The 14,486-nt window shown below is 46.1% G+C and overlaps 1 protein-coding gene across 1 annotated transcript in view; it reads right to left on the reverse strand.

The window, feature by feature from the left end:
- vps13b (vacuolar protein sorting 13 homolog B) overlaps nucleotides 1–14,486 on the reverse strand; it is a gene marked incomplete at its 5' end in the record, with an annotated part of 268,784 nt that overhangs the window by 60,008 nt on the left and 194,290 nt on the right. The window contains 1 exon segment of the mRNA XM_031868606.1: nucleotides 14,015–14,158. Coding sequence (XP_031724466.1) covers nucleotides 14,015–14,158 — 144 coding nt within the window.

Consider the following 14,486-nt stretch of genomic DNA (forward strand, 5'->3'; position numbering starts at 1 on the left):
GCAATCTCTCTCTGACCTTCGTGATTATGCGAGCGAGCGAGCGAGCGAGCGAGCGAGCGAGCGCACGCACGCACGCACGCACGCACGCACGCACGCACGCACGCACGCACGCACGCACGCACGCACGCACGCACGCACGCACACACACACACACACACACACACACACACACACACACACACACACACACACACACACACACACACACACACACATCATGAGGTCATCCCCTCAAGAGTTTCGAGGCAGAACATTCTGGAAAAAAAGGAGGATAATCCCCAACGTGTGAAAGCGTGAGTCTCCCAAATGCCGATCATGTGGGAATGCATCCATACCGACCTCTGACCCCATATTTCTGTCAGCGTAACCTCGGAGCAGCTTGGCCAGAGGGGGGCTAATGTGCGGAAGCAAATGTCACATCGTCCTAATGCCACCCGATTACGGTGTTGGCCGGCTGGTTGAAACATGACAACATCCCTTTTTACACGAGAATACCACATACGCGGCTGATCGTTTCCAGATGAATGAAGAGTGGGCTGCAATTTGGGGTTCAGAGATGAGGGAACATACAATTGTGGATGTTTTAAGATATAGAAGTTCATGGCAGTTGACAGGAAATAATGTAATAAATAAAGTCACGGTAACAAAGGTGACCGTTATTCCTTTCAGGAGGGTCCATTTAACAGCCACACATCGTCACTGAAGTCTAGGTTATAAAACAAAAGCTTCATAAAAAGCACCCGAATAGGGAGCCAAAAAAAACAGAGAAAAATAAATGAATACACGTTCACTGTATTTGTAGGATGTCTTAAAAGATATATGAATGGACAGCATGAAAAAAGTACAATATGCCACTAAAAACACATGACAGGCTTATGACAACAGTGCATGGATACTGGATGGTGACATAATCAAAGTGCTGCCGAGTGGAAAGGTTGGTGGACTGACATCACTAGGAAGTGACAACAGTGCTAATTGTGGCAGAAGGTCAAGCCAGCGCGGTATAAAGAGAACTTTAGTGTTGAGTGAAACAGGTCAGTGACATTTAGAGAATTGTATGTGGGTTACACATTACAGGCACAATTCTTAACTTAACTATATCATGTCCCCGCTTTTCAATCATTTCACGTTGAAAAATTGCATAATGTATATCACAGTTCCTCCCCCCCCATGTTCTCTTGTAGCTACAGTAGAAGTCCTGTTGAAAAACCTGGAAGTCATATTACTAAATGTCCCTGACAGGACCATTCAGTTGAGCTACTAGCCTGCAGGAGAGGCCAGCGTGGAAATTAACTTCTGTATCTTGACTACATCAGAGTTTACAGGTTGGGCCCCTGCTGTGCTACCCGCTATTGTTTACCGGGGCCATAAAGCCGAAAAGCAGGCCTCTGAGCTTTTGTGCTGATGGAGGAAAACCTCAATGCGGCAATACCTCATCTTAAACCAAAATAATAACAATAATACTTAACCAAACGCCATAAAGGCTGCAATTCATTCTCTCATTTTCTGGAGGGAAATAGAGGGGGGAAGACATTTATAATATGAAGTCACCGCTCTTTGTGCGCCGTAACAGCGACCACAAAGCGGAAAAAAAAGGGCATCAAAGGCGGTCATTTAATACATTCAACTTTGTTCCAATAACAAAGGCAACCTGCTATGCACTTCAACTGAACCACAACAAAGAGGCAGCGGAAGGTCGCGACCCCAGAGCTCTCAAATGGATGCCGAGTGCTTCGGAGGGACTGTCAACTGTATTTTAAACACAGTTGGGCCGTCTTTTAACAAGCTCCCTCCACCCGGTGATGCTGGTGGGTGAGTTTGCTCCTGCAGGATTTAACAGCACCAGAGACAACGTCCTTTTTTCTTCTCTCCGTAGTCCCTCAGTCTGTGCTTTGGACAGAATTAGAGATTATTGTGCTTACTTTGCTGGACACTCTCTTCTTCCCTTGATGCCTCGTGACATGCAGTACAGGGGGGAAGCAAACATCCGTGTGACAGTAACAATTCATGCGCGTTGACATTCCTAAAGCTCTGGGTCAGCTGGAACCCTTTTTCATCCGGAAAGACCTTCTGGAGGAGAGGTGAGGAGTATGACATGTCTGGTCTACATAGAGGAATGCCTGTGAAACACCTAATTTGAAGAAAAAAAAAGATGAACAGACGAGGACACGTGAATACAGAGATGTTTCCAGCTGCTTTTACGACTTGGCAAAGCCTCAGCCCAGAAACAAAAGATGCAAACTGATAAAAAGGCTGGAGAATGAAAAGATGAAAATTGCGAAAAGGGTGCGTTAATGCGGTCCATCTGGTGGAGCTGCAGCGTGCTGCTCAACAAAAACCTGGCTCCGGCAGATGTAGAGACCAAAAGCCTCTGTTTTAGAATTGATTGAACTACAAAACCGTTCTGCACATGATGTTTGTTTGCTTACAAACAAGGCAGACTGCCGTTGCTTAGTAGAGTGGAGTTGGGTCCAGAGCTCTGACACTCGGCAGGCCGCAGCGTTACGCTCAACGCGGGTGGGTTCGAGACCGAGGCCTTCCCCGTGCTCGCCAAACCCACCATACCGCTCGTAAGCTTTGGCAATGGAGAATGATTTCTGACAGGAGACTTATTGCTTCCGTCACCCTCGACGGATGCACCAATCTAAACGGAAAAACCCTGATTGGGATCCGCCTATCACATCCAATGGTGGGGTTAGGGATGACTGAGAGGACACGCTGAAATTTGCCCCGTATCGCTACAATAACACTGGCTGTTTGTATAAGCACGATGTGGTTTATTAGTCAGCGTTCAAACAATGCCAGAAGACCATTTCTAGATCAACACCACGAGTGTGTTAGTGAAAACAAACAAAGGGGGAAGTGGCTCCACCGTCATGATGCAAGCATTCAGAAATGATACACAGCCTCTCTCGGCTCATCCCACATAATCTCTTGGCTGGAACCGGATGCTGCCACGCGGACTTTATCGCCAAATGCGTCCATCACTGACGATAAACAAGATTTATCGGCCATATAGTAAACAAAACGGGGACAGCGGAGACGTTGAAATTCTATGATAGAGTTATCATGGGGGCTAAAGCTCAACGGAGAGATTCTTGGCAGGAAGAATGCGGATGATGAATGGATGAATGGCCCCTCTACATGAAATACAAAAACATCTAGATTATAACTCCTTGTCTTACATCCCCGGACAACTGCAGCCAGACTGCTAACACTTTATTTGGTGACTGATTAAAGTACGATGAAGGCCAGATGTGGAGAAAGGTGGGATTAGAGGAAACGCTGCAAGAAGAGTGAAAGTGAGGCACCCTGGGGTCCGTCATTAATTGCTGTGATCCTGGCCTCTATAGCAGCAGCAGAGTCATCGTCAGACTTTCTTTACTTTCTTTCTTTCCATGGGAATGGAGTAGAGAACAACTGGCTCTCATTAGCTGTCACTGTCCCTATTTGGTTTGAGAGATTTGTGCGGGGGTCATTTTCTAATCTAATATCCAGGCTCCGGTTAGGAGTCCCTGAATGAGGTGGGCTTGATGGTGACGGTGGCGTCTGAAAGCTGTGGGGTGTGAGGTGTCTGACTGTGGGTGAGCTACTGTGAGACATGCTGCGGGGAAGCTTGTTAGAGAATGTGTAAGCTCTGCAGTGTCGCAATTTGACTTTAAATGTCTACAGCGCGGATGCAACCGAGCAGCAGGCCTGTACCGCACACCTAAGAGAACACTCGGGACACAACAAGTGCACTTGCCCCATCCATTCAATTTTAATTGTCTTCCCCAGGAAGAAACTTTACGCCATCATGAGCAACCAAATATGTCTACAAGAAATCCCAAACTCAACTAAACTATTAAACATTAATCGTAGCCTACAGGACTGAACTGTATTTGATTGCATATGATTAAACTCTAAGCACCTCCGATGTTTTTACTGTCTCTTACTATAGTCTAAGTCTTCTTGATTGTGGTGAAGCCAAAGACAATTCCTCACATTGTGGACAATGAAGTGTCTGACTTAACTTACCAATATTGTATGGCTGTGTACAGGGGATACCATACAATATATTGCCATACTGTAAGCAAGGCAATATATTCAGATTTTTAAATCTATATTTAGGAATTAAAGTGTAGTAGAAAGAAAACACCAGCATTATGCATAAAAAACATTAGTGGTGTGCCCATACACTACTTCCTTTCTGGAGTAGAGCCAAATGATAAATCGTGGTACCCAAGGGTATCGATATTTTCTACTCTCCATGACAAGAATTAGTTGTAAGAGCACTGCTTCAATGCAAGCCTTCTTTCCCTGCGTCACTGTTTGTGTCGTGGGTAAAGTGCAGTGTGGCAAAGCACCACGATTCAGCGGCACGCACGCAGTGAAGACAGTACAGCAGAGAGCCATGCAGCAGAACGATCATCAGGTTTCAGCCTGGCCCTCGAGATCACTCATCCAAGCTTTTCAACTTAACGTCATTAGCTTTGGCATTATGTTTTCAACAAACAAACAACAAAAGAGACTTCAGACTGCATTGTGTTCAGTGCGGGGCCTCGGTGGTTCGAGCAAAGCAGACGTCTGAGGGACTTCAAAAAAGCAGCGGAGGTGCCTTTCATTAGGTCATAAAGTGGTCTTCTGAAGCGGCTGCCTGGCAGCGACGGTCTGTGTTCTCTGCTTTGGTAACGAGGTCACGGGGGAAACAACGTGGACCCGAGGTGAGGTGAGGCCGTTTGGGAGCAGGACAGGGCGAGAAGTGTAGGGGGTGAGACCAGGTGGTCTGCTGAGGCCTGAGAGCGATGCTGCTGTGGACAGCCCCCCAACACACACACACACACTCACAGCTAAGAGAGGACACACTAACCAGCCTGTGCTCGCATTCAGAAATGAGCACAAAAACACACATATAAGGTTGCATACGAATTCAAAGAGCAGCGTGAAGACAGGAACGGTCCTGGACCCGCCATCTATTTACAGAGCTGAAATTAGAAGAGGAGGATTGAAGTAATCTTCCTTTAATTTCTCTCTGGATGTGCTCCCAGGGCTGAGTGAGACAAAGGCTCTGATGTGCTGTATGTTAGGATCTCAAAGGAGAATGGCGCAAGAACCCCCCCTCATCTGGGTTAGCGGGGAGGGCCTCGATAAGGGGGGGACAGAGAGGACAAGACTGGAGGACACATCGGGGCAAAAAGAAAGCAGACTAAAAAAAAAATGATCTGCTGCATTGGACAAAGGGGTCAAGAGGACATTGCAGAAGGAAGAGCAATTCCAGGTGTTTAAGACCTGATCACGAGGTTGCACTGGTGGGATTCAGAAGCACAGTTGAACATGGAGGGAACACCTGTAATACATTAAAGTGCAAAACGAACAAAGTCATCACCACACACTCCGCTCTGGCTGGAGCACTGGCAAAATACTGCATCTCAAATGAACACATTATCAAGAATGGATTTGAGCTGGTGGACCGTTCCAAGTGTTGGAATGCGTGAGGTGCACCTGATGATTCATCTTCGTCATGCACATCTGAACCACGGGAGCGGCTCCAAAACAGACAAACGGAAACAGGTGAGGTACGGAATGAAGCCCACCTCTTGATTATCCAGAACATCAGAATGACGTTTTACAGTTGGGTCTCCTTTCGCATTGCCTACATTTCATTTGGGTTCACGTGCCTCTATCGGGCTTCAGGGCCGGGTTACACAAGCCTCATGTACAAAGACATTCAGAGACAGCACTAGAGGTATGCATAGAAGAATGCTTCTTTAAATATGTATTTAAGAAACAGATATCAGAAAGCAAACTATACACACCTTCTGCACATGTCCAATATTGATACCCTGTTGGGAAGAGGTTTAAAAAAACATTATTTGACTTAAAAGAATCTCTGAAACTAAAAAATATTTTGTGTATTAATTAACTAGATCAAGATGAAATGGGCGGACATTCATCTTTTTAGATAGAGCATGTGATGGCCATGAAGCAGGGGACAAGAACATGGAAACAGTCACATACACCAAAGTCTATCTATGTCTCTATGGACCCTGAGTCTGAAATAATGTCTATCTATCTATCTAATCTCATGGCTATCCACAATAGGACCCATTTTGGACAATTTGGACAAATATTAACCTTTGAGCTGATATTGAAAATATTTACCCCAAAGATAGACGTTAAATAAGATTGGCAATAGACAGGTAATGCTCCTCCCTCTCCTACACCACCCTCATCCTCCCCCCTTTTTATTTATTTATTAATTTGTTAATTTAATTGATTTCTTTCTTCTTTAAATATGTTTTTCGGTGTTTTAGTTAGCTTTTGGTTTGGTTGAGTTTTGTGTCTCTTACTGTAGTTGTTGTCTGTAGTTTGTTTTATGTAACGTGTGTAAAACGTGCAATGGATAAAGAAGTGAACAATCATCTGATGATGATGAGAAAAACAAAGTAGTAAGGAAAAATTATAATAATTAATAAATCAAATAATTTCACAGTTAGGGATGCATCTAATGACGAGTTCCATTATTGACTTACGTGGTGATTATTTTCTAAATGTTTGGTCTATTATAGTGAAAATACCCGTCACAAAACTCCAGAGCTTGTTTTAATCAACCATGAGCCAAAGAAAGTCGGTTTACAATAATAAAACAGAAAATGCAGCCAATACTCACATTTAAGAAGCTGAAACTGACAATTGTTTGGACTTTCTGCTTGAAAAAAAAAAGACTTAAATATTGACTCATATCTCAACATTGTCCATTATTACTTTATTTTACCACTATGCGACCTGGATAATTTAGTAGCATAGACACAGAAGTGCCGGGAACCATGGAAAATCTTCCAAAAACCTGGAACGATGTGTGAATCTTTAGGGTTTCATTTCATGGTAAATATTTAGCTCCATGAGATCAGTCCAGGAGGAACTCAGCGGTACTTCAGTGAAGATACTGTATGTTTGTATTAGTCAAAGACAACATGTATGTACGCACACGTAAAAACCACTTGAATGCTCCAGCACACACACACGTTTTTACTACAACATGTAAGTCACAGAGAGAGAACTCAATACTCTCCATCACCTGTTATTCTAGGTGGAATCTTGCTTATACAGGTGTAGAGAAAAAAAAAACAACAGTTTCCTCTTTTCACCTCTCAGACAAAAAACAATCAGCTCTTTTCCACAGAACAAAGTCTACCATGGTGTGTGTTCATATGTGTCTGCTCTAGTTGGCCTGGTGTGCCCTGCTTTTACTGGTCCCCTGAGAGTGTGACCCGGTTTCCCCTGCAGGCAGTGAGAGTGAGAGAGAGAGAGAAAGAGGGGGGCACTCCTGACTCCTCCTCACCTGAGTCGACACCCGATCCTAGGGTTCACGGCGGGGGCCCGCTGCCTCTCCTCAAAGGCGCCGTTTGTTTCCCCCTCTGCCCTAACAGAATTCCAACCTCCGTGATTTTTATCTGGAGTTTTCACGCCAATTTCGCCAAAACCGATTGAGGGGAGAGCAAATTCAGCTGCTACTGATCTCAAATAGATTAAGTTTCCAAGGGGGGGGGCACGATTTAAGAATGTGCCTAGGCCATGCTTTGAGGAGGAGGAGGGGGGGGGGGGCTGAACAGCCAAGGTGAGTTGTTATGACTGGCTGTCAATTAGCAGTTGATTCACACAGGAGGGTCAGTGAGACACGAACAAAAACGAGAGGGGGGAGAGAGGAAAAAAAGATACGTTTTCATAACAAAAGAAGGGCAGCGAGATGAACACTGGCTATGAAAATATGTGTGTTTAAGATAAGCTGAGACAACGACGCTTACTTAACAGATGTAAGGCAGCCAGAATGGAAAAGGAGATGGCCGTGCAGGGAGCCTTATTTATTATTACTCTGAGCAGCAACAGGGCGAAGGAAAGCGGCGCTAAGCAGGATGGGAAGAGGTCAGGGTGAAAGAGATCCGGCCCTCAGAGAGGGCTAATAGCCAGGCGGCCTGGTTGAGAGCCGACCTCTGACGAATGTTCAGCTCCCACATTTACAGGCAAACGTTTCGGACAGAGCCAGGAATCCAAACAAACACCGGATTCCGACTGGCCTTTTCTCACTGTGTCATGTGTCATCTCCGCGGACCTCTCCCTTACTCCTTGCCCCCCCCCCCCCTTTGTGTTCTCTGTCATCTGGACCATCCTCTCTCGGCCGTTCCTTTTTCCCGCGCCTTTGGGGAGTTTTTACACTCGCATCTGATGTCTCCCTGTTTCTGTTGGCCCGGCGGAGCACATAAAAGCTCCTCAGACACCTCACTGTCCTGGAAGGATCGGAGGTCGAGAATGGAGAAACTCGGGTTCTCAAGGCAACGAGACAATATGAAACACTCATCACGGAGAGGAGCGGCCTTGGAAATGGTTTTACTTTAAACATACGCAGACGAGGATCTGGGCCCCCAGGTCGCTCGCTGAGCCAAGATCGTCAACAACACCATGGCTTAGATAAGCCGTCTTATGTGCTCTTGACGTTCAGCTAGTACTCCTACGTGAACCACAGCTGAGTTGTTAAACAACAGGGAGAGAATAGGTCACCGAGCTTCCCTTCTCCCACAGTGAAGGACTCTGGAGAGAGGACCGGGGTGCAGGACGGTCTCCATTCGTTTCACGGGTTTCATCGTTCTATTCACCTGCAAGCTAAAGAGTTAGCTCCGCAACATCTGGTTGCACAAAGAAGCCTGATTGTATAGAAGTCTATGAGAAAATGACTCTACTTCTCACTTGATTTATTCCCTCAGTAAACATTGTAAACATGAGTTTATGGTCTCAATCTCTAGTTTCAAGTCTTCTTCAAAACAGCATGATGTTCATTTAGTAAATGATGATCCATTTAGAGTCAAATAGACCATAAAGCAGGGTATGCTTTAGGGCGGGGCTTACTGTGATTGACAGGTCGCTACCACAGCGTTGTCTGGTCTGAGACTCCTCTGTGTTTGGTCTTACTTTAACTCTAACTCTTTCACAGTGTGTTTTCACTTTACGAAAGTTAATCGAGCCAAACTTGATATTCAAACTGTATTTGAGAGTGGTTGTGTGGATGATGAGCACACAAAAAGACATGCTTCAATAAAACACTGCCTCCTCCCCACTAACAACCTAAAACTGCAGTCCAAACCCACTGAGAAACCAAACCAGCAACCGACCAGAGCGCTCGCGCCCTCTGTGAATTCACTCCTCGTGGCGGTCGGTCTTGGCTGGCCACCTACCCACGCTGTCTATGGTGCTGCATCAGTCCAGCTTTGGGTGAGAGTGCATCCCTAATGCAGGCGTGTAATGGGACAGTAATATCATAATCTACAGACTGTCACATTCCATCTGTCTCCAGAGGAGGAACCCTCTCCACTGTCAGCCAGCTGAAGCTACTAAACAAGCCAGCTCTGGAAGGGCCAACATGTTTCCAACCAGGAGCTGTGCCAGTCCCACGAGGAAAGAAAAAAAGATGAATGAGAGGAGACGAAGAGCATGGAAAAGAGAGGAAAAAGGGCAAAAACAAAAGGGGGAATGAAGAAAGAGCTGGATGGTTAAGAGACCTCAGGAGATTGAGACGGAACGACAAAGTGGGTGGGAGATAAAGATGCATATCTCACGATGCCAACTGGAGAAGGGGAAGAGTGATTGAGAGGTTTCCCCCCCATGTGTGTTTACTAAAAAACTCTAATTCAGAGGTTCCTGTGAGGCCTGATACCTCAGTCCTTAACATGGGTGCTGCCTTAGTGTGTGTGCGTGCACTGGCATCAGTGTGTGTGTGTGCATGCGTGTTGGAGGAAGTCTAAAGCCCTGTTTCCCATGCGTGTAATCATCCCAGGATGAGGTGGAGGATGAAGCCGAGCGGGACTTCCCCTGCACCAGAGGGTATTTTCCTCTCACACTGTGGTACGAGCACATGGCTGACCCGGGCTGCCTCTGCTCGTGTGCGAGTGTGTGCGTGTGCATGTGTGTGCGTGTGTGCGAGAGAGAGCAAGAGAGGAACGAACCAACATGGGATGATGGAAGCAATTAAATAGAAAGCTCTATTCTGGCTCTTAACCAGTTTGGTAGGACATCACTAAAATACTTTGGGAGCTTGTCATTGCGGCGAGTGCATGACAGTGGCGCCGACCGTGAGAGGATACTATCTAAAATCGACCCAGAAGAGCGGGGGGCATCGAGGTGGGTGAAGTGAAGTAACAAGTGGCGGTTGGATGAAGATCTGCAAACTTCTCCACGCAAAGTCACTGACTTCGCAGCGAAGCTGAAGCACCAACACACAAACAAGCTGCTCAGGCATGAAGCAGTATCACAGCGCTGGCTCCCAAATAAGAGGCTGCAGGCGGTCGCCATGGCGACAATGTGGGGAGCATGTGTGTGCATGCGTGTGAGGGTGTACACTTTTTCGAGTTGCCGGGTGACGGTGCCCGAGGACAGAGTGGCGAGATGAGTGTCGGAGGGCTGCTCTGTCTTCCATTCACGGCCCCCCTGTCTGTGGGACCTCCTGCTGCTGAAAGCTGCCTGATCTCAGCCCAGCGTCGCTTTATCATCATTAACATAAATACAGAGATGAGGTCAACCTGCGACGGACCGTAGCTAATGGTGCAATAAACATCCTGATAACGCGACCGACTTACAGAGCAACAACTCTGCTTCGAAATCATGTTGCATTTGCATCTCAATCAGCTTTTAAGTGGTATCAAAACTGTGGACGAAGAGCTACCATGACACCGAATGCACAGAGTCTGAGGAGAATAACAACGTCTGTATGCATGCAAGGGTCATGATAAAAGTGCGTATGTGTGTGGACAGATTCTCACACAAAGCACAGCTCAGTGGCTAAAACATGACTGAAATCACACACACACACACACACACACACACACACAGCCCACGTGCCTGGCTCGCCTCACCACTGCCAGAAAACCCAAAAAGCCCCTGCAAAACAAATTCATTAACCCAGACAATAAAACACAGCTGTGAGGGGAGATGGGAACCGTTTGAAATCAGCGCCCGGGATCGTGGAGAACAAGCATGTTCTCAAAATGTCTAAATGTCTAGAGCGAGAGAGAGAAGGGGGAAAAAAAGAATTAAAAACAAGAAAGGAAAGGATTTGGAAATGAGAGAGTGAGCGGTGTTTAATTTAAACTCTTGCCGGGGACAGCGCTGACTGTGCTTTATTGAGGCACAACAACAAAAACAGCCCCCCCCCCCCCTGCACCAGATGCTTGAGATCCAAGACCTGTTTCTAATTGAATCCTTTGAACAGGTTGTATAAAGGAAGTACAAACAAAACTGTCAAATACTATAAATATCATTACGGAAGTTAGGTTTGGAAAATAAAAAACACAGAATCCAGATTGTGATATTGTGGAAACTGGCAATGGAAATACATCTGAACTTTATGATTATTATTTGTAAGCTGTTAGCAGGGGGTGGACAGGCATCTGTTTGATTTCTAGCTACATCAAAAAGCATTCACCTGTTCCAAAGTCCTACTCCAAACAATGTCAGCACACATACTACTGATACAACCCGATGGTGCTGTGTCTAATGTGTGAGTGTGAGAGGGGGGGGTAGACAGCAGGCTGCTGGCAGAGCACACTGCTGGTGAAGAGAAGCAGCCCCCTCTGAGCACAGAGGCGTCACCGTGCTGTAGCTGAACGCGCCACTAGAGGGCTCTGCAGCTTGCAGAATGAGCTCCCGCGGAGACCAGAGACACATCTTTAAGTCACACACTGATCTCCCCTCTCCGCAGGCTCCGGGGCCAAGCAGCCGGACAGAGGCGGCCGCCAAAAAGGCTGACGACACCGAGACGGACGGAGGTAGAAATAGTTTTACAGAGAGTGTCCAAAAAGAGCCGAAGCCAGAGCACAATTCTTCAGAGTGACCTCCGTGCTCTGCAGCTGCAGCGAGGTGAAGACACACACGGACTGACCTCAGTGTTAATGATACTGTTGCGCTCCATAATGGCCCTACTATAAAACCCTGACGGGTGAGGAACATGGGATAATGCACCTGAAATTAATACGGCACAATAAAAGTAAAATAAAAAAGTGAGAGTTCCCAACAACTGTGACCAAAAAGTGAATATTAAATGAAAGCAGAGAGGAATTTTCCCAAGCATATATACTCCATTTCTCAACAGCGGATGGATGATCATTATATTACATCACTCTGGACCTATGGGTCATCTCAATTCCACTTAATCCAGCTGAAGGCAGCAATAACACAGCGGTTAGATGTGATTTTTCAGAACAAAACGTCGACTGTTCTCGTCTCTGGATAAACTGGGAAACATGGCTGAAAGACACACTTTCTGCCGCAGTGCCCTTGAGCAACACCCTTAATCCCAAGATCCTCCGGCTGGAGTTGCACCGCATAAATGCAACGAAAATTGAAATCATAAGAGGAAGGTTTTCTGTGAATGTGTGGAACAGTGTGTGTGTGTGAAGCTGGAAAAGATGCTCAGTTTACACCGCCTTGAGAAATAAAGGTGAAAGAAACTTCAACCTTTCTTTACGGAGTAAAGATGAATGTTTTTTTCTACATCGTTGCCAATCGTGGACCTCCCTGAATAGCTGCTTGCTGAACTCTCATCCTGCCTTGAACCTGCATGAACCCTCTGCAGCCGTTAGCTGCCCCTCAACAGAATCGAGCCATGAATCATTACGAGTCAGGGGTGAGGGCTCCGAGATCACCCAAATCAGAACCAGATGCACAGCAGGCACCTCCTTCGGACTGACTGTATAAATAACTAAATATATGAATACGTAAAGCAGTGCGCAAACTTCACACAACGTATTCTCACCGTAGTAACAAATCTGACAGGCGGACTGACTTGATGTTAGGGCCGAACCATTTTGGGAAAAAATATCAAACTGCGATTATTTTCACTGATATTGCAATAGGATGATTTGTACATCATTATTCTCATCTTCATTTAAAAAAACATATAAAAGTGATTATGGTGTGATTTTTGAGGGGATCAGTACCAAACAAAGATGTTGTCATTCGTCTTTAGAACATGACGTGTCGGCTGGGACGTCCTGCAGGGCCACAATAATTACACAAATTTGGCCGTTCACAATTATTGAGCCTCCCGTGATCTGAATATTGCAGTAAGTTGAGCTCTGTTTGTGGAATGACCTGCAGGAGGAGATCAGGGAAGCTGACACATCGTTTTTTAAGTCACTTTTTAAAACTCACTATATCAGAGTTGGCTTTTATTGATTTTACGGTTGTTTTACTATTTTTTCTGATCATAATACTTTATAAACGGTTTGCTTATAGTTTTTTTTAAATTGTATGTAGAGCACTTTCTAACTTGTTTTGAAAAGCACTTTATAAATAAAAGGTATTATTTTTTTTAATGTCCATTTTAACCTTTGTTTTAATGTTGTTGGTTTGGACAAAAGACTGAGCTTGTATTAGTTCCTACAGGACTGTCAGTGGTAACACTAAACAACGAGGGATCACTGCTCTTGTGCAATGTTCCTAAGAATCACTTCACAGAAGCCTTTCCGGGTTCTGAGTCATCTGACGCAGTTGCTGCATGCCAGTAACACACTTCCTCCCGTAATGAATCCAAAGAGGACACAACAGTAAAACCACTGGCGTCATTTCATCCCATTAACCCCCCCCCCCTCCTCTGTCCCCTGCCCCGCTTCCCTCCTCTGCGACTCCCATCCTCACCACAGCTGGTAAATGTTTTTATATTGTGTTCCATTAGAAAAGCCTTATTAAGCGGTCAGACGGGGCAAACGGCGCCTGGGAGCTCCCTGTCCTGTAAACAATAGAGAGAGGACCCTGAAAGCAGCAGCTGAGCACGGTGCCGTAAACTAAGGCCACATTAGAGAACCAGCCTCGCTCTGAGTGAGTAAATATTTAAATGTGTCGGATTCGCCCAAAATAGCGAGGGGCGATAGTTAGGGGCGAGTGGATCGGGAAAAACTGTGTTTTTTGAGCCCTGCAGTGATTTGTATGTGGATGCGAGTCAAACTGTAGCACTTCACGAAGTGATTGTTGCTGATTACAGTACACGCACCTCAGAGCTCTTCTCAGGAGTGTCCATCCCCACCAGGTTCTCTCTGAGGAGCTGCTGCAGGAGCTGCACCTGGGCAACGCTGAGGTAGAAATCCAGACTGCTGGTCACATTCACCTCCAGAGAGTGGCCACACACCACCACCTCCTACAGACATGAAGGAGATGAAAAAATGGAAAGAGGGAAGGTGGGTGGAGAGAGAGAGGGCGGGAAAAGACATTCAATAACACATGAGGATTGTTTGTGACCTCTGTCATTTCTTAATGTTCTATCTCCCCTCCATCTTGCTCCCTTTTAGCTCAGCTTGCTCCCTGCTTCCTCTCTCTCCCCTCGGCCCTCTCCAGGGTCCCGCCCACAGCCGGCAGTTCAAACCTCAGCCTGGAGGCTAACTCTAACAGGATATCACTCAGTAACACTCTGGGTTTAACCACACACACACACACACACACACACACACACACACACACACACACAC

The sequence above is a fragment of the Anarrhichthys ocellatus genome, unplaced genomic scaffold, assembly GCF_004355925.1.
Source record: "Anarrhichthys ocellatus isolate YVR2014 unplaced genomic scaffold, GSC_Weel_1.0 scaffold43, whole genome shotgun sequence".
Classification (NCBI taxonomy): domain Eukaryota; kingdom Metazoa; phylum Chordata; class Actinopteri; order Perciformes; family Anarhichadidae; genus Anarrhichthys; species Anarrhichthys ocellatus.